This window comes from Lissotriton helveticus, chromosome 7 (genome assembly GCF_964261635.1).
Source record: "Lissotriton helveticus chromosome 7, aLisHel1.1, whole genome shotgun sequence".
NCBI classification, from domain to species: Eukaryota; Metazoa; Chordata; class Amphibia; order Caudata; family Salamandridae; genus Lissotriton; species Lissotriton helveticus.
In genome coordinates this window covers 1,572,849,853-1,572,875,093 of record NC_136068.1, presented here as the reverse complement: position 1 = coordinate 1,572,875,093, position 25,241 = coordinate 1,572,849,853, and the positions used below count along the sequence as shown (strand labels likewise).

The window sequence follows — 25,241 nt, the reverse complement described above, 5'->3', positions numbered from 1 at the left end:
TCATCAGTTTACCTTTGTAGTGCTTCTAATCATTTATATCTGTTACTGTTTAATGGTTCTTAACGCTCATCTATTTTACACCAGAATAAAAACTGTTCGAAAAAATGCTTATTGAAAATGCCCAGCCTGTTTATTCTGTGTATCTCTCAAAGACAGACTAAGTAAGCACGAGTGACTGAGCGAAAAGGAGTATATTGTTTCCACGGTCCTGAGGAATCAGGGTTGTCATGTTCGATGATTGCCAAGAACTATTGTCTCCTTGGTAAGAGGAGATTCTAGTGGCACTGTGAGCTAGATAGTACAAAGGGCCAACATACCCGGTGGGGATGTTCAGAATCAGTCTGGCACCAAACCTACAGTGTATGCTGTCTGAACGCTCAGATCCTCTATAGGTTTTATAGGAACCAAATCCCAGCACACCACAATACATAAATCAAGTTAAATAATCTTCAAAGTTAAATGTGAGCATTGACAACATGTATCATTTTAATATGTTTAGGTAGTTCAGGTTCCAGCCGACACGTGTTTAGTCGTTCAGGAAGAATTACCCGCGACTTCCTCAGGGCTGGAATCTTTTTTACAAATGGTAAATGCCTATTAATTGCATCAATTATACTGTTTACAGATACCTAACTGATTTAAGGAGACTTGATTGAGAACGTCCTTCGAATTATTTGATGTGTAATGTTAAATGCTTGTCTCTTAGTTTGCCAGGTCCTTCCAGTATAGCTGGACGTTCCCACAGAATGTTCTGACATGTTATAGGTCATTGCTAAGAGACCCATCACCTGAGCGGTGACATTGCTTAGTAGACAGGGTGCTGGAATGTCTCCTCGTAGTACATATACTTCCTCCTTTACTGACATTTCTTTGTATGTCAGTGTCTCTTTGAACTTCCTCATGTTCACCACTGCTTTCTTTGAACCCCAGGTGAACACATCAACAGTGGACGGTGATAGCGGCGGTTTTCTCTCTCACCTTCCCATATTCTGACATGCACATGATGTTGCATGTAGCTCCACTGTCTAGTCCTTCGTTAGTTTGGTAGTTGCGGTCTTCAAAAGAAAGCAGTGACAGCGAATCATCAGGAGGGAGTTCAAGGATACCACAAACTGGAGCAGTGGAGAAGATAAACAATATAGACCATGTGGCAGAGGCCAAGAAAACAGAAGAACACGTGTACTTTAGGTGCATTTACCAATTGGTACTGGGCCACCTTATCAGTCCCTGTACAGTGTACCTTAGGTACCCAGGGCATAGGTGTACCCAGGGCCTACCACGGGCTGAAGCATGTATTATGCCACACCTGGCTAGCCATCCAAACAGACACAACTAGCTGGTAAGACAGCTGGGGCAAGGTGGTGTAAACACCCTTTGCTATAGATATAGTATACCTATATCTAACCCTAAAATGGACACATATACTCCTATCAGTGACTCCTATGGCAGGCCTTATCAATCCTGAAGGCAGAGTGCTTGGAATTATGTGAGATGGTGCTCTAGCATGAGCTGAGCCTGTCTGCAGCTTGCCGAACCAAGTCCTTATAGCTGTTCCATGATAACGCTATACCATATACTCTTAAGTGCATTATAATCCTTGCGGTTGAATGCTAACTTTGGTATAGCATTATCAAAACATGTCGAGTAAGGCGTCATACGAATTGGAATACTACCCCCTCGCCAGTTCTGGCGACGGGGTAGCATTCCACCCTTTTAGAGGGACACGACATGTATGTAACTGTGAACCCCGATTAAAGTTAAACGAAGCCCCAGCATCACAAAATGGGTGCTGCCACCACAGACACAAGTCTGACCTCCTGCTGCTGGGAGTCCTTCCAGCAAGGGAGGCCTGAACAAAGGGTTTCCTGCCTTGGGAGGTGCTAGCATTACCTCAGACAGGATTTTGTGTATTAGGTAGGACAGGCCTGAAAGGAATAAGACATGCCTGGGGCACACAAGGTCCCCTGTGCATACACCGGTTCAAACCAGTTGCTGGGGCGCTCCAGCCCCAGCTCTGGCGCGTAACCGGACAAAGGATAGGGGGTGTAACCACCCCCCTTCCTGGTCCCACCCAAGGGAGGGACCTAGTCACTAGTGCAGCCCCCTTTAGGAGAATAAAGGTAGGAGCTGGTCCCATTCCAAATTAGATTATCCTGAACAACTCTGCAAAGAAGAAACTCTGGACTTCGACATTCCGCTCCCCAGAAGACTGAAGAATCTCCCTTGTGGGCAAGGAGTGTCCACCCTGCAACTGCAGGCACCATCAAGCGTCCTAGCGGTTCACTTTGTCGTCCTTCCTGCCGGAACCAGACTTCAGAGCCCGACGAGATCCAGACTTCCAGACCTCTCCGACCTCAACCTACATCTGCAGCACAGCTGAGATCCGTGGGTGCGACGAGACACGTGGGACCGGCCATCTTGAAGAAACTGCACTGCGCTTCCAGCACGACTTCAGAGGTATCCTCAAGTAAGTGCTTAGGGGATTGAGAAGCCCCAGCCCCGAGCAGCCCCTGCACCGAAGACCAGCCCTCCAGCATCCACGAGATCTGCGTGGGGCCCTTTTGCTTGACTGCTGCTCGACGCGTTGTCTGGTCACTTGCCGGCTGGCTAGTGGCCTCCTAGACGACGATCCTTGAAATCTACACTGCTGGTCTGGTTGCTCCAGACTGGCCCTTGCTCCCTTCCAAAAGAGGAGCACCCCGGACACTCCTGGTCCGCACCAGACGCCGTTTCCACTCACCGCGTGGGTTGCCTTTGCCAAGGCCTGTTGACTCCAAATCCGGATCCGACACCGCCGACAGCAAGAGCCTGCGTGGGACAGCTCGTGCCTCCATCCTGGTCGTCGAAGACACCTCCTGGTCCACGTGGCTGCAGAGACAAGCGTCCACTCTTCACCTGATCGCGACGACGGCATCTGGTTCCTTCCTGGTTCCACTCCGGTCACTGGCTAGTGACTTTGAACACTGTCCCCTCTGCTTTCAGGTCCTCTTCTTCCTCGATCCACCCCTGGATCGCACCGGACATCTTCCACCTGGTCGCCTGCAGCATCTTTCTTCAAGGCTCCATAGACTTCAACGCGGAAACCCGACACACTTTGACACCTATGCACCCGCAGCCCGTGGGTGAGGTAACAAGAGCATTTTGGTGCTCAAGTGTAGATTAACTCTCCTAGTGTCCAGATTTCCAGTTGTTTCAGTCCTAGATAGTAAAGACTGTCCGTACTCACCTTTTTCGTAAACTGTACTGTCCATTGACTTTGTTCTGCATCTCGCGTGTGAGTTCACACTCTGCACACGCGTCCCGTGGGCCTCCTGTTACTTACCTAAGGTTAGGATAGTGTAGTCCCAGCGATCCTACAGCCTCTGGACAGCTCCATTCCTTCTATCGATTTCCTTATACCATTTACTTAGTATATGGTTTGTCGTGCCCCTAGGGCACCATTGTAATTTTGTGCAACTTATCGTATTTTTCCTAAGAGATTGTCATGTGCTTAGCCCTCTGATCTCATAAAGACTTCAGAGGTGTTTGTTATTAATAAAGATATTGTTTATTTTCATAACAACCTGTGTGGTGTCCTTTCATCTGGTATTCAAGGGGTTATATGTGGTAAAACAGCTGGCTTCACATGCCAAAAGAGTTTAGCCTAAGACTGCTTTGTCCATGCTACCATTAGGATAGCTGGTCTATAAGGTTGACTTACAACCAATAACCATAAGGGTTGTTTGGACTGATACAAGGTGATCACTAGAACTAGTGAGCATCATATATCAGGCCAACTTCTCACAAAGAGAAACTAAGCAAACAGCTCCGACACACCAAGGCATATCTATGATAACCATTAAATCGACTTACGTACTAAGGACCGAGGAAAACTAAAATACAAATATTCCACCAGACATTCATAAAAGAAAACATATTTTGCAATAACGGAGGCTTTATACTTATTACAAATTAATTTATATTTTTCAAAATATTTTTTCAAGTATTTCTTCTACCCATACTATTTCTCTGTGTGGATCAGAAAGACAACGAGGACACATCGAGGGACGTACTTACGTCAGACCTAATTGGTGTCAATTAAGGTCACCACTGCGGTACTTAACCGCGCCTTGCACTTCTCCCATCCGTTAACCAGGACTGGGAGAATTACAGCAAATGCCTGCCGAAACGGCCCTCAATCAAGGCGAAAGCTTGGGCCACTCTGCCCTTCCCAAGACCATCCCCTTCAAGCAATACTGGCCGTAACTTAACAAACCTTTTGAAATGTTACCCTTAGGTCCACTAATTTCTCCTGCGTCCTAAGGAGGACAAAGGCCCATGAACAGAGGTACATTTATAGAAAATACCAAGACCGGGAGAACTTGCAGTTAAAAATATGTGTTTTACGAACACAATTCTTAGCTATCATCACTAAATACTAAAATATATCCCCCAACCACCCCGGGGGAGGGGGAAGTGTCTCACTAATAACGTAACTATAGTCAACAGTCCGGTCACTTAAGGACTCAAGAGGGACGATAACTAAGAAACCCATACCATACCCTTACCCATAAACCACTAGGCAATAGCACTACAAGAAATGCACTTTTCAGCCTTAATTTAAGTGTTCTGTATCTAGAAACTATGAGGGCTATAGCACAAATATTAATGCACATCATAGCCTTAATTTAGGCTCTCTTGCAAACTTATTTTGGAGGCAGATTTAACTCGCTTATGTCTAACTAAAGACCGCAACTACCAGACTAACAAAGGACCCACTGTCTGCCTATACATTTTGGAAATTAACCAGAACCATCAGTACTACTGCTAACACCAACACTTATACTACTACCTTATATCCATCGGCAATGAATAAGGACTAATACCGCTGGCATTAACACACATACTCCCAACATTGATCTATTGTTCAAGATGAGACACATACTCATGAGAACACTGCCCACATTGACTTACCTTACAACCGTTCTGATCTTGCGTTGTCTCTTTTTGCTGAAACCTGAATATGCCTTTAAAAAACATTACTTAATTTAAGTGTGTCATCAGCTGGGTTCCCTCTAGAAGAAGCCAAACATTGCATGAACCTCCTAATTATGTACTTTTGTGATGTTTTTCTTTCTCCCTTTCCTCACAAGTCATAGGTAAAGACTGCACCTATGATCACGTCAGCAACGAGCCACTGAGCTCACTGACGAAGATGGATAAGTGAGTGCACCCACCCTCTTCATTCTAAAAAGTGCACTGTGAATAACAAGACCACCACCCACACCACAGTATTGAAGAAGGCCACCGAACAAGTATTTATTTATTTAAACTTATAAAGCGCACAGCTACCCGCAATGGGTTTCCCGGCGCTCAGGGACAGACTAAAGAAAGAGCTAACATGCTGATTCTACTGATATGAGTAAAAGCAACCCTAAGGCCAAAACATGTAGACACCCCACAAGGTGCTGTGGACCAATCATTAATCCGCCCTAGTATCACTGTTTCTTTTAACCATATACATTATCTGACTACATAAAGTTTTGTCAAACAGGATTAGGAGATATTTTTAGCCACTTCCCAAGACTGCAAACTACACAGACAGACTCCCTCCTGGTGGAGGTTGGTTAATCACTTGGAGAACGGAACCCACAAGTGATTACGACTAGATTATGACACTATCCGCCTTACCACAGATGCGATTAACATTGAATATGCTACTTACCAGTATGCATCTGTTCTTGGCATGTAGGGCTGCTAACATTCATATCTTAGCATTAGATCGCCGCCTAGTGTTGGGTCCGGATGATCGCACATTGTTGTCCTGGAAGAGTCTTCGAAGTATCCTGAGATAGGTGGCTCCTCCCCTGGACTACAGTGCGCATGGGCATCGGCTCCATCCTCAGATTGTTTTTCGCCATTGTGGCAGAAGATGGAGTGAAAAGTGTAAAGGATGTCCATGCTAATGATTGAATACAATAGTATATCTGCAGCTGCGACAGGCACCGGGGAGGAGGGTGGGCGATATGAATGTTAGCAGCCCTACATGCCAAGAACAGATGCATACTGGTAAGTAGCATATTCAGTTCGAGGCATGTGGGCTGCTAAATTCATATCTTAGCATAGAATACATAGCAGTCCCTCCATCAGCGGCGGTTGCCCGTGCCAGCTGCAGAAACTTGAAAAAGTGTCTTGAGAACAGCCTGTCCTACAGCAGCTTGCTGCTTGGAATGTACATCAACACAGTAGTGTTTTGTAAAGGTATGTGGTGTAATCCACGTGGCTGCTCTGCAAATATCCTCTAAAGGAATGTTTCCTAGGAAAGCCATGGATGCCCCCAATTTGCGTGTGGAGTGCGCCCTTGGGGGTATCGTTAAAGTGCGCTTGGCCTTGTGATAACATATTTGGATGCACTTAACAATCCACCTGGCTATTCCTGCTTTGGAAATAGGGTTGCCTTTGTGTTGTGGTGAGAAGGCAACAAAAAGTTGTTTTGTTTTCCTAAAGTGTTGTGTTCTGTCAATGTAGTACATCAACGCCCTCCGTACGTCTAACGTATGGAGCATTCTTTCCGCCACCGTTTGTGGGTTTTGGAAGAATGCCGGTAAGTCAATAGTTTGGTTGAGATGAAACTGTGACACCACCTTCGGAAGGAATTTGGGGTTAGTACGTAGTACTACTCTATTTGGATGAATCTGAATGAATGGCTCTTGTATTGTGAGCGCTTGCAGCTCACTAACACGCCTCAGTGACGTAATAGCAATTAGGAAAGCCACTTTCCACGTTAGGAACTGGAGTTCACACGAGTGCAGTGGTTCAAATGGTGGTCCCATCAGTCTGGTGAGGACCACATTGAGGTTCCACACCGGAGCTGGCGGTGTTCTTGGGGGAATGACTCGTTTCAGACCTTCAAGGAAAGCTTTGATGGCCGGCACTCTGAAGACAGAGAGGTGCTGCCTATTCTGAAGATATGCTGCGATGGCGGATAGATGTATCCGAATGGAAGTGTACGCTAGATTGCACATGTACAGATGTAGCAGATAACAAATGATGTTAGGGATAGATGCATCTAGCGGGGTGATGTCATTAGCCGTACAGTAAATGACAAAACGCTTCCATTTTGCAGCATAGCATGCTCTGGTAGTTGGCTTCCTTGCCTCCTTGATGATGTTCATGCATTCTGGAGGTAAGTTAAGGTATCCGAACTCTAGGACTTCAGGAGCCAGATCGCCAGGTTGAGCTGTTGCGGATCTGGATGCTGAATTTCTCCATGGTTCTGCGTCAAAAGTCTGGGCGTGAGGCGCAGTCTTTGATGCGGCACCACTGAGAGTTCGAGGAACGTGGTGTACCATGCTTGGCGCGCCCACGTTGGAGCAACTAGGATGAGAGTCATCGCGTGCTGCCTTAGCTTTCTTGCCACCAGCGGTATCAGAGGGGCTGGCGGAAAAGCGTACGCAAATTTGCCTGACCAGTTCATCCATATCGCATTCCCCTGCGACTGTGGGTGAGGGAACCTGGCGGCAAAGTGTTGGCATTTTGCGTTTTCTTTTGTTGCAAACAGGTCTATCTCCGGATGACCCCACTGCTGGAAGTACGGGTGGAGTACAGATGGGTGTAACTCCCACTCGTGCATTTGATGGCTGTGTCTGCTGAGCAGATCCGCCATTAGATTGTCCTTGCCCGGGAGGTGTTCTGCCATGAGGAAGATGTTCCTCTGAATGGCCCACTTCCACATGCCCTGAGCCAGATGAGACAGCTGTGGCGAGTGGGTGCCCCCCTGCTTTTGAATGTAGTACATCGCGGTCATGTTGTCCGTCCGGACCAACACTACCTTGTTGCACAGATGTACAATGAAGGACTTGAGTGCCATGAAGATTGCCATCAGTTCCAGATAGTTGATGTGCATCTTCTGTTGCTGCGTCGTCCATAGTCCCTGCACAGTGTAATTGAGCAGATGAGCTCCCCATCCCTGGAGAGATGCGTCCGTTGTCAGGGTAATCTGTGGCACTGGCTCCTGGAACAGTCGGCCCTTGCAAAGGTTGTGTGGAGTCCACCAATTCAGAGAGTCGTATGCCCGACTGGTAACCAACACTAGGTCTGTTAATTGTCCCTGAGCCTGTGTCCACTGATTTGCTAAGCACTCCTGGAGCGGGCGCATATGTAGCCGTGCGTGAGGGATTATGAAGATGCAGGAGGCCATCATGCCTATCAACTGCATGAACACTCACGCTGGAAGTGAGTGTTGTGATCTGAACTTCTGGATCAGAGACTGCATGCTGTCTATCCTGACTTGGTTTGGTTGAGCCACGGCTGTCAGGGTATTGATCGTCGCGCCTAGAAACTGCCGGACATGCGCCGGTTGAAGGTGCGACTTTGGGTAGTTCAACGAGAAACCTAGATCGTGAAGGAGGTAAATGGTAGTCGACATGTCCGCGGCACACTGTTGTTCTGACTTGGCTTGAACGAGCCAGTCGTCCAGGTAGGGGTAGACATGGATGCCCTGCCTCCTGAGGTGCGCCGCTACTGTCGCCAGACACTTCGTAAACACCCTTGGGGCTGTGGTGACTCCGAAGGGTAGGACTTTGAACTGATAATGTTTGCCTTGGATAGTGAACCTGAGGTATTTTCTGTGGGACGGGTGTAGTGGTATGTGGAAATAAGCATCCTTGAGGTCTAAGGTTGCTAAGAAGTCCCCCTGGTTTAACAAGGGAAGAATCTGTTGCAGTGTGAGCATATGGAAATGTTCTGACAGTATATACAGGTTTAGGGGACGTAGATCCAGAATGGGTCTGAGAGATCCGTCCTTCTTTGGGATAAGGAAGTACAGGGAATACACCCCTGTGCCTTCCTCCTCCACTGGCACGAGCTCGATTGCGCCTTTTTGCAGCATCACCACTACCTCCTGCTGCAATAAGTGCAAGTGCTCTGCGGACATAGGCCTTTGCCTTGGCGGGATGTTGGGTGGAGTGGATTTCAACTCTAGGCAATAACCATACTGGACTAGTTGACGCACCCACCTGTCTGTGGTGATGTTTCTCCAGACGGGCAGGAACTGCTGCAGTCTCCCCCCGACAGGTGTTAAGTGGTCGGGGGGCAGTGACAGAGAGTCACTGTTTGCTTGGGGTAGAGGAGCAGGAGCTGTTGTTTCCTCTGCCGCGACCTCTGTTGCTGTTATTTCTGTAACCTCCCTTGTTTTGTTTTGTGAACGAGGATTGTGCTCCACCTTTAGAGAATTGAGATTGTTGACCCATTTGTCCTCTGGTGACTCCACGTGCACCTGAGCGACGAAAATTGTTGCCACGAAACTGTTGTGACTGTAGGGCCCCCATGGACTTAGCAGTTTCTGTGTCCTTTTTTATCTTTTCGAGGGTGGTGTCAACATCTGGACCAAACAGTCGATCAGGATTGACTGGCTGATTAAGGATGGTTGTCTGAATATCAGGTTTAAACCCAGATATGCGGAGCCAAGCCTGTCGTCTCAGCATGACGCTAGTGTTGATCGCCCTAGCTGCTGTGTCTGCGGCGTCAAGTGCACACTTGATGGCTGCGTTAGAGATCAATTTTCCTTCCTCTATAAGCAGTTTTGTGCCCTCCTGAAACTTTGGAGGCAGGTGTTGTACAATCTGTTCTAGGGTGTCATAATGCGCCCTATCGTAACGTGCTAAGAGTGCTTGTGTATTAGAAATACGCCAAAAGTTGGCAGCTTGTGCAGCTACTCTTTTGCCCCCTGCCTCTAGCACTTTGGACTCCTTATCCGGGGGAGGAGCTTCACCCGTTGTTTGGGAGTTGGCCCGTTTGCGGGCATTGGCGACCACCAGGGAGTCAAGCGGCAACTGTCCCCGAATGTATGCAGGGTCTGCAGGTGCTGGTCTGTACTTTTTTTCAATACGTGGATTGACCACTCTCGCCCTAGTGGGTTCCTTAAAGATGTCCGCAGCATGTTTGAGGACTCCCTTGAGCATAGGCAGTGTCTTCACAGTCCTCTCAGAGACTGAAAACGTGTCAAAGAGAAAGTCTTCTTCAACCGGGTCAGCATGCATGTCCACATCATGATTAGCAGCTGCCCTCTCAATTAGTGCATGAAAACCTGCAGAATCCTCTGTTGGGGATGCACGTGCACTGAATGGTTGTGGATCTTGCCCCACACTCTGGGTGCCTTGGTCATCAATGTCATCATATGCATCTGGATGTGCATCTGGTTCATTGATGGGGAAGGTGTATTGGTCCTCTTCATTATATCCCTCACCCTCAGATTGGTCTGGTGAGGGAGTAGGGCTTCTTCTAGGAGGAGGCTGGATAGGCTCTATCAGGTTAGAAGCGTCCTGAGGCACCCTTTTCTTTTTTAGCGGGATGACATAGGAGTCCAGAGGCTCCGAAGTGATCCTCCTTTTGTATAGGGTTAATTTGCCTGTGTTGGCGTCGATGAAGTGCTCCGAATCGTCCTCTGATTCGAGTTCTCGACCTGAAGGTGCACCCGCCGTAGAAGAATCCGACTTCTTTGGCGTCGATTTCGTGGAAAAAGCCTTCGGAGCCTCTTTCGGTGGCAGAAGGAAGAGAAGTTTACTCTTAGGCTTTGCCGGAGCGTCCTTCGGCGTCTGAGGCGACGGCAACGGAGCCGACATAGCAGCGGCCTTGTCCCTGATTCTCTGTAGCGAAGCGGCGATGGGGGACGCTTCACTCGCAGTGTCTTTTGGCGCTGACGAGGGTGTCTTGACCTTCCCCTCGGATCCGACGTCATGGTGGCCTTTCTTAGGTTTGGACGCCGATGCAGTCGTCGCCGACCCAGAGTCCTTGGATCGATGCGCAGATGTGCCAGCTGTCGATCCGTGCGCCTTCGTCGGTTCCGCGTCCACTACGCGACCGACCAACGGAGTCCCAGGCGTAACCGTAGCCGTGCCGCTGGCCTTGGCGTGCTTAGACGGTGTCGCCGCGGTTGATCCGTGCCGACCACCTTTTGTAGAGGATCCCTCCTCTTGCGCCGAGTTTGACCCTTTGGAATCGACCGGCTTCTTTGACTTCTGCGGACCGGAGGTCGACGGAGCCGATGCGGCGGCGGGTGCAGTAGTTTTCTGTGTGCCGGCCGCCATTTTAGGGACGCTCGAGTCCATAAGTTTCGGTTTCGTTTTCGGGTCGGCCATTTTAGGTGTAGTCGACACTGTAGGTTTCGGTTTCGGTTTCGATGTGGCCTGCTCAGCAAGTATGTCCGTGGCCGGGCCTGATGGCGGGGCCGTGGCTTGCGGCACGGGGTCTTGGGTAAGGCCGACTGGCGATCCCGTGACCCGATCGTGATCTTCGAAACCTTCGGGGCATAGCTCGTCCCCTGAGCTATCTTCCGCGGCCCCATAAATTTCTTCGACGTCCCCTACCTCGTCGACGTATTCAAGGCCTTGATCCGCGACTCCGTCGTCGTCCGCCGGATCCGCCTCGACCTCCGTTTCGGGTGGGGATATCTGGAGATGATGACCCTGTTCATCTTCTTCTTGGTCGCCGAAGATGTTTTCTGGATCCGGGGCCACTTGTCTGGCCTCCAGGCGCACCGCGCGCCGGAGCTTAAGAGTTTTCTTTGACCGGAACTGAGCGCAAGCCTTGCACTTGCCGTCGTCATGGTCCGGTGAAAGGCATTTGTTACAGACCGGGTGCAGGTCTATATGTGGGTACTTAGACCCACAGAGCGGACAGTACTTAAACGGACTCCGCTCCATGCTGGAAAGTTGTGGTCGTGTCGCGATGAGAAGGCCTCGACGTCCGAAGAGTGAAAAACTCCGCTGAATCCGACTCCAAGAGTTGGAAGAACTCGAGACCGTGCGCAAACAATACCGACGCTATAAAATATAAGACCTTTTAGTCTTAAAAAGTAAGTTTTACTCGGTTCCGACAGAGAGAAGTCGAGACCGCATCCGAACCCAATGGCGGAAAAAAACAATCTGAGGATGGAGCCGATGCCCATGCGCACTGTAGTCCAGGGGAGGAGCCACCTATCTCAGGATACTTCGAAGACTCTTCCAGGACAACAATGTGCGATCATCCGGACCCAACACTAGGCGGCGATCTAATGCTAAGATATGAATTTAGCAGCCCACATGCCTCGAACATACCGCATACTGCGAAAGTGTGGTTGATGGTCTCCGATACAACACATCTGAGACTCTGGTTCGTTGACACTGGTGATTCATTCCTCTATGATTGTGGGTCTACTAATGTTGGAAGCTTTTCCCTCCGTCATATTTATTTGGATACTAATGTTGATACTTCAGGTATCAAAATAATTGTTACATTAAACCAGTCTTGATTTTCACATCAAATGTATTGCAATTTTTAAGTACATGGTAACTTTAGAAAGTTGCCACTCCGTTGCAATAGATTTCCAGGGACCGTTTACAGTTACTGGCCATGAAACAACCTTCTGCACTATTGGGATGAGGTATGAACAACTCTGTGGAAGGAACACAAATGCTGTTACCTCTCCATTGTGGGAAGCTCAAACAGGTTGGGAGCCTAAAAGGATAGCTTCAAAGGAAAGGTGTCCAACATTTGCCTTTAAAGGGCAAATGTTGAACACACATCAGAGAGTCTGCTCTTATGTTCAGGTAGGCAGAATGGGGTCAGGGACAGAGTGGGGGCAACAGTTGCCAAACCAGCGTTCCTGTGAGCAGGGAGCCCTGTGGTAGCCACACCTCTAGGGTGGGCTACAAAGCTTCACACACCTGAGAGAATGATCCTGCTATCTTGGGAGCGGGCAGATTATTGCATTCTGTAATAGCTAGATGGTACACTTTGCAGGAAGTCGTCATCAGGTAGTAGGGGACAGGGAAGCTCATTGACAAGTAATAATCGTAACCCCGAGGGCAAGATCTCTAAAAAGTGGTACCCCCCAGGACCCAGATCTCATATCACATCTGCACTGGAGAAAGGTCCGAAGAAGGATAGCCCTACTGTTCCCTAGACCCGACAAAGAGAGGCTGCACTATAGACAACACCTGCTGATCCTTGGGCTAGCAAAGAGAGAACTGTCCTGTGGTGTCCTACTCATAAATTTTTTTTCCCCAACTCCAAGAAAGATGAAGTGATCCAGAGTCAATTGGCTGGCTTCTTATTACAACTCAAGGGCCACAAAAGCAGAAGAAGCCTTCCTTGGCGAGTTGGTAGCCACAATTGCTTGACCACCACTGACCACTGAAGCGTAGCTTGGGAGACCAAGGGCAAGATTAACACTTTGGTGACGGCGCAATACCACCTCTGCGCGGAATTGGCTCAGCGATCACCACCGCTCTTATTACGAGTTGCAAATGTTCAACTCATAATATGGTCGGCAGTTCTTTGGCCTTTCTCATGGCGATGCCTGTTTTCAAGGGAATGGGAACAGCCACAAAGTTCCAGCACAGCATGGACAGCTCTTCCATAAAAAGCTGAGGGTGCAAGAACTAAAAATATGCTGAACAGGACTACGCCAGTCCCTACTCAGCATAATAAGTTTTGGTGCTCCTGCCCCACCGCCGGTGCAACAGGCGTTCCACTGCCGATACGACTTTGTAAGTCATGATCGGCAAAACGGTGGACCGCCACCGCATGTCTGGCAGTCGCAAGACAACCTGACTCATAATCAGGCCCCAAGTCTCAATGCTTCTATTTTGTACTTGGGTTTACTGGACCTGGGAGAGTTGTTGGAGTGCAGTTTGTTCGCCCAAGATGGACATCAGTCCTCAGTTAAAGGGAACCGCTGGTTTTACTGTAACTGGAGACCAGTAGCAACTGGTTTTTGGCTTGACTTCAACCAGACTTCAAGGGACATCGACTCCTGTGGCCAAATTCATCCCACCATGTATGAGAACCAAGGGCTGTCAGCAGGACGACCCTCATCACCAGATAAGCATCCTCAGCATCCGGTATCCCTTGCATTATTACCACTCCATTGATGTCTATGGCCATTCCCCCATAGAGCCTAGAAATGGACTAAAGACTGCTTTGACTGTAGGATAAGTGTCCTGCTAAGCCTCATTCGCCCCTGTGACTTGCTTCATGCTCGAGGTGATCGCCCAAAGAGGGCCGAAACAACTGAACACAACTTTACAAAAGTTTTCAAAATGTTTCCAAGTAACTGCTAACCGCAGTTGTTATCAATGCTTCTTTGTGATTTGAATGATAAGCAGTGATTTATTATTTTCTTAATAATTTATATCTCCAGAACCCTCCAGTGGATTTTGTTTATTTAGGTGTCTAACAATTTATGAAAATAATATCCATTCTTATAAACTGGTGTTGAATTTTCTTTGGGTCGTGTTTCTTTCGTATTCAACTGTTTTGGTACTTCTAAGTTCTTTTTACTTGTCCCTGGTTCACGACTTTCTCTGGCTGTGGGCCTGCTAATCAGACCCACAGCCTAGCTGTTCATTCTCTAAATTGACATCCATGTACTTTAGGTGCATTTACCAATTGGTACTGGGCCACCTTATCAGTCCCTGTACAGTGTACCTTAGGTACCCAGGGCATAGGTGTACCCAGGGCCTACCAGGGGCTGAAGCATGTAATATGCCACACCTGGCTAGCCATCTAAACAGACACAACTGGCTGGTAAGACAGCTGGGGCAAGGTGGTGTAAACACCCTTTGCTATAGATATAGTATACCTATATCTAACCCTAAAATGGACACATATACTCCTATCAGTCACTCCTATGGCAGGCCTTATCAATCCTGAAGGCAGAGTGCTCGGAATTATGTGAGATGGTGCTCTAGCATGAGCTGAGCCTGTCTGCAGCTTGCGGAACCAAGTCCTTATAGCTGTTCCGTGATAACGCTATACCATATACTCTTAAGTGCATTATAATCCTCGCGGTTGAATGCTAACTTTGGTATAGCATTATCAAAACATGTCGAGTAAGGTGTCATACGAATTGGAATACTACCCCCTCGCCAGTTCTGGCGACGGGGGTAGCATTCCACCCTTTTAGAGGGACACGACATGTATGTAACTGTGAACCCCGGTTAAAGTTAAACGAAGCCTCAGCATCACAAAATGGATGCTGCCACCACAGACACAAGTCTGACCTCCTGCAGCGAGGGAGGCCTGGACAAAGGGTTTCCTGCCTTGGGAGGTGCTAGCACCACCCCAGACAGGATTTTGTGTATTAGGTAGGACAGGCCTGAAAGGAATGAGACATGCCTGGGGCACACAAGGTGCCCTGTGCAAACACCGGTTCAAACCAGTTGCTGGGGCGCTCCAGCCCCAGCTCTGGCGCGAAACCGGACAAAGGATAGGGGGTGTAACCACCCCCTTCCTGGTCCCACCCATGGGAGGGACCTAGTCACCAGTGCAGCCCCCTTTAGGAGAATAAAGGTAGGAGCTGGTCCCATTCTAAATTAGATTATCCTGAACAACTCAAAAAAACAGAAACTCTGGACTTCGACGTTCTGCTCCCCAGAAGACTGAAGAATCTCCCTTGTGGGCAAGGAGTGTCCACCCTGCAACTGCAGGCACCATCAAGCGTCCTAGCGGTTCACTTTGTCGTCCTTCCTGCCGGAACCAGACTTCAGAGCCCGACGAGATCCAGACTTCCAGACCTCTCCGACCTCAACCTACATCTGCAGCACAGCTGAGATCCGCGGGTGCGACGAGACACGTGGGACCGGCCATCTTGAAGAAACTGCACTGCGCTTCTAGCACGACTTCAGAGGTATCCTCAAGTAAGTGCTTTGGGGACTGAGAAGCCCCAGCCCCGAGCAGCCCCTGCACCGAAGACCAGCCCTCCAGCATCCACGAGATCTGCGTGGGGCCCTTTTGCTTGAATGCTGCTCGACGCGTTGTCTGGTCACTTGCCGGCTGGCTAGTGGCCTCCTAGACGACGGTCCTTGAAATCTACACTGCTGGTCTGGTTGCTCCAGACTGGCCCTTGCTCCCTTCCAAAAGAGGAGCACCCCAGACCCTCCTGGTCCGCACCAGACGCCGTTTCCACTCACCGCGTGGGTTGCCTTTGCCAAGGCCTGTTGACTCCAAATCCCGATCCGACACCTCCGACAGCGAGAGCCTGCGTGGGACAGCTCGTGCCTCCATCCTGGTTGTCGAAGACACCTTCTGGTCCACGTGGCTGCAGAGACAAGCGTCCACTCTTCACCTGATCGCGACGACAGCATCTTGTTTCTTCCTGGTTCCAATCCGGTCACTGGCTAGTGACTTTGAACACTGTCCCCTCTGCTTTCAGGTCCTCTTCTTCCTCGATCCACCCTTGGATCGCACCGGACATCTTCCTCCTCGTCGCCTGCAGCATCTGTCTTCAAGGCTCCATAGACTTCGACGTGGAAACCCGACACACTTTGACACCTATGCACCCGCAGCCCGTGGGTGAGGTAACCAGAGCATTTCGGTGCTCAAGGGTAGATTAACTCTCCAAGTGTCCAGATTTCCAGTCGTTTCAGTCCTAGACAGTAAAGACTGTCCGTACTCACCTTTTTCGTAAACTGTACTGTCCATTGACTTTGTTCCGCATCTCGCGTGTGAGTTTACACTCTGCACACGCGTCTCGTGGGCCTCCTGTTACTTACCTAAGGTTAGGATAGTGTAGTCCCAGCGATCCTACAGCCTCTGGACAGCTCCATTCCTTCTATCGATTTCCTTATACCATTTCCTTATACCATTTACTTAGTATATGGTTTGTCGTGAGCCTAGGGCACCATTGTAATTTTGTACAACTTATCGTATTTTTCCTAAGAGATTGTCATGTGCTTAGCATAAAGAGTTCAGAGGTGTTTGTTATTAATAAATATATTGTTTATTTTCATAACAACCGGTGTGGTGTCCTTTCATCTGGTATTCAAAAGGTTATGTGTGGTAAAACAGCTGGCTTCACATGCCAAAAGAGTTTAGCCTAAGACTGCTTTGTCCATGCTACCATTAGGATAGCTGGTCAATAAGGTTGACTTACAACCAATCACCATCAGGGTTGTTTGGACTGATACAAGGTGATCACTAGAACTAGTGAGCATCATATATCAGGCCAACTTCTCACAAAGAGAAACTAAGCAAACAGCTCCGACACACCAAGACATATCTATGATAACCATTAAATCGACTTACGTACTAAGGACCGAGGAAAACTAAAATACAAATATTCCACCAGACATTCATAAAAGAAAACATATTTTGCAATAACGGAGGCTTTATACTTATTACAAATTAATTTATATTTTTCAAAATATTTTTTCAAGTATTTCTTCTACCCATACTATTTCTCTGTGTGGATCAGAAAGACAACGAGGGACGTACTTACGTCAGACCTAATTGGTGTCAATTAAGGTCACCACTGCGGTACTTAACCGCACCTTGCACTTCTCCCATCCGTTAACCAGGACTGGGAGAATTACAGAAAATGCCTGCCGAAATGGCCCTCAATCAAGGCGAAAGCCTGGGCCACTCTGCCCTTCCCAAGACCATCCCCTTCAATTAATACTGGGCGTAACTTAACAAACCTTTTGAAATGTTACCCATAGGTCCACTAATTTCTCCTGCGTCCTAAGGAGGACAAAGGCCCATGAACAGAGGTACATTTATAGAAAATACCAAGACCGGGAGAACTTGCAGTTAAAAATATGTGTTTTACGAACACAATTCTTAGGTATCATTACTAAATACTAGAATATATCCCCCCAACAACCCCGGGGGAGTCAACAGTCCGGTCACTTAAGGACTCAAAAGGGACGATAACTAAGAAACCCATACCATACCCTTACCCATAAACCACTAGGCAATAGCACTACAAGAAATGCACTTTTCAGCCTCAATTTAAGTGTTCTGTATCTAGAAACTATGAGGGCTATAGCACAAATATTAATGCACATCATAGCCTTAATTTAGGCTCTCTTGCAAACTTATTTTGAAGGCAGATTTAACTGGCTTATGTCTAACTAAAGACCGCAACTACCAGACTAACAAAGGACCCACTGTCTGCCTATACATTTTGGAAATTAACCAGAACCATCAGTACTACTGCTAACACCAACACTTGTCCCTTTGACAAAGTCAGACTTCTCCATGCCACAGCTACCCAGAGTTGAACTAAGGTTTTGCAAATGAGCTGGGCTGGACCCAAGATAGGTTTGTGAGTTTATTACACGGTAAAGTAACACAACCACACCATATAATAAACTGCCGTCCCTACAATTTCTACTCTTTAATATTATTTGGGCCTTTTTAAAAGCAAATTAAAGGAGTTGTTCAATATTGCCCATGTTAAAAGCTGCAAAAATATTTAATGTTACATGAAAAGATTTGGCCTTCCGGAAAAAAACAGAAAATAGAATAGAAAAGAATATATATTTGAAAAAAGTGCTCAGGGATCTCGCAGATGAGAAGGACATTTCAATGTGTATGATTGTTAATGGAGAACCCCTGAAGGAGAAGTCAGGTTTCCATAATCCTTGACAATATTTGTTTTTTTCCTACAAAAATATGGTACCCAGAATATCAACTACTACAAAATTGTGAAGGTAAGTATATACAGGTGAGCATAGATTTACTATTCTTAACACCTCGTCTATGTACCTTGAAAGTATATCCTCAATGTACAGAGTAGTAAATCTATAACTTACATTCACAGTATTGCAGTAGTGGATATTCTGAATATGACAATAGCTTTTCTACACAAACACAACCCAAGTTTGAACCATCATAAACAAGGCCTTATTAGAACAGCATATATCCGAATCGTACACACAAAGTACTGTTCCCACCACCATTACACAGCACCAGCTCTCTTACCCAACACGAAGGAACAACTGAAAAGTACAGTGGTTATTAATTACGAACCAGTACCAAACAAAAAACTCTAGATGTACTAATTAGCAGCATGATGTCTTGAAAAATAATGGAAGGCTTTTAACTCTAGCATGGGCTACTTAGCAGCATAATTTCTTGAAACAGATTGGAAAATAATGGAAGGCTTTTAACTCTAGCATGGGCTACTTAGCAGCATAATTTCTTGAAACAGATTGGAAGGCTCCTAATTCTAGCTCCACCAACTGCCACTACTAATACAAATAATTAATAGAGATTTGTATTATATCACTAGGCTTAGAAAGCAGCCTCTTCAATCTTGTTAGCAAAAGCTCCTCTTGAATACCCTGGTGCACAGGAAATAGAAAGGAGGGTATGCAAGTCTTTAACATACTATCCTTCAGCTCTTACTCTTCTGTCTGTGGAAAAAATATCACTTTTTCCAAGTAGCCTTTTTAGAACATTAAATATTTTTACAAACCTTTCAATGTGTTCGCATGTTAGTAATAATTAAAGAAAAACTCAGTTCTGGAAAATAATTAAAGAAAACTCAGATCTGGGCCACCTCTATAGCTCGAATTACCTGTTCATTATAATATGTTCATATACACTATAAAACTAACTATTTAAGCAAGATTTTGATATGCCATCAAAAAGAACAAAACCTTATTAACTGATGCTTGTAAACTTACCTCTTTAGGTCATTCTTCAGCTGGGCGATCTCTTCATGAAGGCGGGCCACCGACTCGTCAGATAATTCCAAACTTCTCTGCAACTTTGTATTCTGGTCAGTTAATTTCTTGTTAGTAAATTCCAGATTTTCAATGCTGCTCATGAGGTCTGCTGCTTCTCCTCTTTAAAAAAAATACCAAAGAAAATAAGTGAATACGGAAATATGCATTGTGTAGTCTAGAGCAAGAAGGTTGGAATGAAAACTTGCTACTTACAAGCTACATTTCTGACTATCTCCACCGTATCCCTCAAGTTGGGGAGGACTAGAGGCAACTGCCATTCCTAAAATGATTACAAAAAAATGAAAAGGTTGGACTAAACGGGAAAATTGTTGAGAAAAAAGAAACTCAGTGGAACAGACACATATGGTCATGGAAGAATATACAAAATAAGCAGTAACTGAATCATTTCTGGATAAAGCTAGTATATTAAAAGTGTGTCTGGTCATCCTACAATTACGAGCATTACATAATAAAGAAAATGGGTGATTATCAATTGATAGTGCCCTGCAGCATGTTAGCAATAAGGCTATGACCACCCACCACCTGAACCTCAACATACATATGCATCTCCATAGTCCTACTCTCCCGGTCTGATTCGTACCTCCACTCTACACTTTCAGTCAACACAAGAAGCAGCCAAGCAACAACACTGAAGCATATATGGAGAAAATTACATTTAATATGATCCAATCTCAACATTCCAGATAGACTGTTTAAAACAACGCGGTATTATGTTACAAAAGGCACACAGCAAGAGCAGACAATTTTAACAAGAACTGGCAAATCCTATAGGTCTGGTGTTGGATGACCTACTATTGTCTTTATCAATGCTTGTATACTTTGAAAGGGCTTTATTTATACCTTAATACCAACTATTCAAAAATGGCCACTCGTGTGAGCATGCATGTGTGTTTACGCATGCGCTGCCATCTTGTTAAAGGTTTTGCTATACTTCATCAAAAATATTCAAAATATAGGAGTTATAGGAAACTAGATTATTAAATTGGGAGAGGCGAAAGTATTCATTAGGTTGTGACAGTGTTCCACATAGAATAATTTGCTTTGTAACAGGTAAACTGTACAGTATCCTTTTTAGGACAACCTCATTCCTCATCCCTACTTCACATCCATCTCTGCCACCATTCATATTTCTCAACCTTTATCACTACTGCTCATTCCTGCTTTTTTCCAACCATACTTCTCATCTCTATGTGTCATCCTTGCTACTCATCCCTAATTGTCCATCATCCCTACCTCTCATCCATCATCCCTAGTTCTGGTCTATCATTCCTACTTCTCATTCCTCATCCCTGCTTCTCATCCCTACTTATCAACAATCATCCCTATTTCTCATCCATCATCGCTACTTCTCATCCACCATTCTTACTTATCCTTCCTACTTCTCACCCATCATTCTTACTTCTTATCAATCACCTCTGCTTCTCATACCTAGTTCTCATCTATCACCCCTACTTTTCAATTCTACTTCTCATCCATCGTTCCTACTTATCATACATAATCATCATTCATATTTCTCATCCATTATCCCTACTTCTCAGCCATCTTTCTTACTTCTCATCCGTGATCCACACTTATCATTTCAACTTCTCATCCAGCTTTCATCCTCCATAGTACGTGTCCCTACTTCTCATGAATCATCCTTACTTTGTATCCCTGCTTCTTATCCCTACTTCCAATACCTCAGCCATCATCCTTATTTCTCATTCTCATCGTTCAGTCATACCAACACACTTAAAGTTGTGAAAAACACAGTTACATTGATTGGTTGGCAAAAGTCAATCAGAGTTATGAAACAGGGCTGCATTCAATTGGTCTAGTCACTGAAACAACAGCCTTTTCATTGCACACTTTTCAGTTTGCTTTCCACTGTGTTCCGAGTGTATACAGCATTACATTTTATGTATGCAGGCAACTGCAGAAAGCGCTGATAATTTGGGGAAGACAAGGGGCCTCCCGCCTTGCACCATGAATCAACACTTGGAGATAGGGTCATAGAAACCCTATCTGGTATCAGTTTAATATGTAACAAGGACAATATTTAAAATCAACTCTTGGAGACAGGACAATACAGTTCATCAGAAACATTTTCAGTTTGATTTCTAACAAAGAAAATGGTTTGGTCTGAAGCTGTCTTCAGCTCTGAGAGCTGCTTTTGTTTTCTTTTCCTGCGATTTGCAGATTTCAGGAGCTGGGCTTCAGTTGTGTAGAAAAACAGGAAGAGGAAGGTCACTGGTCATGTCATGAGTGATGAAAATGTGAGGTCATAAGCAGTGCATTGCCAGGGCACGAGTTATAGTTAGCTCAGCTAACTAGAATGGCTGAATTTCACTGGTTTTGTACGAGTAAAATCGGACACCAATTATAACGTCCTTGAACCTTTGATTTTTTTAGTGAATTTCTAAGGTTTTTTAACTAGCAGACGCAATTGCAGATGGTGGAGAAAGAGGGTTGGCCATTCGACCAGCTCTCAGGAATCCTACTGTGGACTTCATGCTCCAACCAATAGTGCACCACAAGCCGTGTTTGCCAAGTGGTGGAGAGAGGGGGAGGGCCTCCAAAGACCTCTTAGCAATCCCGCTGTGTACGACTTACTGGAGATAGCATGAGGAGTAGTTGGCCCCCAATGATTCCTTGGGAGCCTACTACCCCTTGTGTTACCTCCAGTAAGTCCCACACAACAGGATTGCTGAGACCTGGTGGAGAAAGGGGACGTGGCCTCAGACAACCTCTCAGCAATCCCACTGTGTGGGACTTACTGGAAGTAGGATGCCTTGTTAGCCCCCAAGGACCCTCATCAGCGAAGAGGACTTCAGCCCCCAAACAGCAGCGTGCCACCAGGCACATTTGCAGAGTGGTGGAGAAAAGGGGCGGGGCCTTTGGGCGAGTTGCCGCTTTTTTCTTCAAATTTTTTAGGAAGGGGGTCTGGCCTTACATTTTTCTTTTTTTTAAATAAAGGCAGGGTGTGTGTCTGGATCCCCCTTCCCTGGGACATTTTTGGCCCCGGGGACACCATCACCCAGGGCCTGCCCCTTTCAAAAAAAAAAAAATAATAATTAAAAATGGAGGGAGCAGATTGTTTGCTATGGCTTGGTGGGACAGGTGCTCCCGCCAAGCCATGGCAAACTGCAATGTCCTGGGGTGGACAACCCAGGACATTGCTGGAGTCAGCCCTAGGGGGTTGGCGGACCCCAGGGACATGTAGTACTTCAAGAGAGAGGCCCCACTGCCCCCTCCAATATTAACTAAGCCTCGGGAAGTTGTGGTCCCAGGGCCCGCAATGGGCCCCCTTCATTGTTGTCTTTTTGTGCGGTCCCTGGGGCTGCAGGGAGGGGAGGTAGGTAGGGTGGGGTTGCCCCCTTGCATTCCTAATGTAAAGTGCTCCGAGAAGGCGGCAGGCCCCAGGGCAGCGGGGGCGGCCATGTGCCTACCGCATTATTTATCATTGAGGTGGCAGGTCCTGGGGCTTTCAACAGGCCAGGGGAGGGTGGGGGGGTGCGCCCCCTCCTATATTTTCATAATGCCCCAACCAGGGCCCTATAATTAGCGAAGCACAGGAGCCCATACTTTGTTTTTTAAAAAGAGTTCAGATGGAGTCACGAATCCAGCGTGACTCCAGCCGAAATTCTTTAAAAATAAATGTTTTTGGGGCCCTGGGAGGTCCTTGTGGGACACCTCCAAGATGCCTGGGTCGTCAGGGTGTTTCTACCTTGCCCCCTTTTTTTTTTAAACGTTTTTTTCTTGTGTCTTGGTTCAACTGAGCCACAAGATGGCTGCCAACACTTCCTGGTTTGAAGTGTTGACAGCCAATCAGATCTCAGCACGAAATCGGGAGGGGTTACGGATCCGCCACGTATATATATATATATATATATATATATATATATATATATATACATATATATATATACATATATATATATATATATATATATATACATATTTATATATTACCTACTGGCGGTCGCCAGTAGGTAGTTATAGTTAGGATTGATTTCCATAGGGAAATCGCAACATTCTATTTGGAATAACTTTGGCGCCGGTTGAGGAATCGGCCTGAATTTTCAGCAACTTTGCCTTGCGGCGCTCCGCTCCTTCTGTGAAAGTTTGGGGGGGATTCGTCAAGTAGGGGCCGAAATAAAAGGGGGGTCCCAAAACGTGTTTTCCCCATGTTAATTTCTATAGGGCGGTCGGTCGCACTTTTAGCTCGAACGGCTGAATGGATTTTCACCAAACTTGGCAAAATTGTAGGGACTGGTAGCCCGATGTGCCTTTGCTATGTCTCAAGATATGTGCTCCAGAGGATTTTGAGTAATTTAGGTTAAAAAAAATGTATATATCTAGAGCCGCGCCCCGGTACGCGCACCGGGAAGCGCTCTGGGCGCACCACGCGACTTGCGCACGAGAAGCTGATTGGCTCTCGGGTGTCTGTAAACATTCGAAACAGTCCAGAGCGGCCGCCATCTTGTGTCTCGGTAGGACCGAGACACAAGAGGTGGCTAAAAACAAAAGGGGGAAATGACCAAAAGGGGGCAGGGTACAACCCCCCTGACCCCTAGGTTTGATGTGGGGGCCATAAAAGGGTCCCACGGGACAAAATATTTTTTTTTATTTTTTTTCGATTTTCACTGGGGTAGCGCCCGGTACGCGCACCGGGGAGCGTACTATGGAGAAAAAAGAATGACAGAGTTTTTAAAAAATGTAGCATTTTTTTATAAATTGGAGGTAGTTCTGAAAAGAACTTTTTTTTTTATTTATTTTTTTTTATATTTTTTTATACTTTTTTAAAACGATTTTATATTTTTTTTGGATTTTTTTCAGGGGAAAAACAAAAACAGGGTTCCAAAACTGCTCAACAGGAGCAAAAAAAATTGAAAAATTAGGGACGGGGAGGGCAGCGGTGTTCCTGTCTCTTTATAGCAATGAGTTCAACGCTCTGCTCCCCATAACAGAGCAGTTCATCACAGTCCACGCATAGAAATGTTATGCCTGCAAACACCTGCTGCACGTTAGGGACCATTCTTCCACGTGGTGTTCCTGAAGGTGTTGCTCCACCAGTGGAGGTGCTGCTGCCATCTCTTGGTAATTTCCGTGCCAGGTTCCTCACACTCTCCCTGGCATAGTTTTTTGGGTGTCTTCTCTGGACATGCCTAATTAAATTGGCATTTCCAAAGCTATATTTCTTGTTAGGATTGCCTCTGGATAAAATACTGCACCATATCTTGCAGGTTACCTTAGCAGCATTAACCTTTTTTTTCCTTCAGGGATGTCATAAAATTTCCAAATGAAGTGGTCCTTTGTTTTGTGGTGAGGAGGGTCCTCACGCAAAAAACCATCAGAATCACTGCTGGATGACCCCCTTGCAGCCATTGCTGTAGATCAGGAAACTCTGAGAAGCAGATAATGCAACGAACACCTCTTGCTCTCTCCAAGTACAAAGCAATAGTGAGAGAAATGGGTGGGTTTCTCGATATTTTGAAAAAAAATGTTCTGAACCAATGAAAAGTGTTATTTTAAAGTCACATGGCTTGACGCGCTTACGCTACGCGCCCTGGGGGGCGTCCCGGGGCGCATAGCGTAAGCGCGTCGGGACGCTTACGTTGCGCGATCGTATGCGATCGCGTGCTTCCGGGTGCGCTTACGCAGTGCGTCATATGACGCATCACGCGGCTACGCGATACGTCACGATGTTGTTTTCGTTCGCGGGAATAGCGCTAACGGGACGCTCACCGGTACGCGCCCCGGGGC

General features: G+C 46.6%; 1 protein-coding gene across 11 annotated transcripts in view; it reads right to left on the bottom strand.

Annotated features, from left to right (window-relative positions):
- The window catches only part of KASH5 (KASH domain containing 5), a 3,089,192-nt gene that overhangs the window by 2,257,966 nt on the left and 805,985 nt on the right, over positions 1-25,241 (bottom strand). For all 11 annotated transcript variants that reach the window (XM_078655089.1, XM_078655096.1, XM_078655092.1 and 8 more), the window contains exons 5-6: positions 19,689-19,755; positions 19,434-19,595 (exon numbers count right to left, since the gene is read on the bottom strand). In XM_078655089.1, the coding sequence (XP_078511215.1) occupies positions 19,434-19,595; positions 19,689-19,755 (229 nt within the window). The remainder of the gene's footprint in view (positions 1-19,433; positions 19,596-19,688; positions 19,756-25,241) is intronic.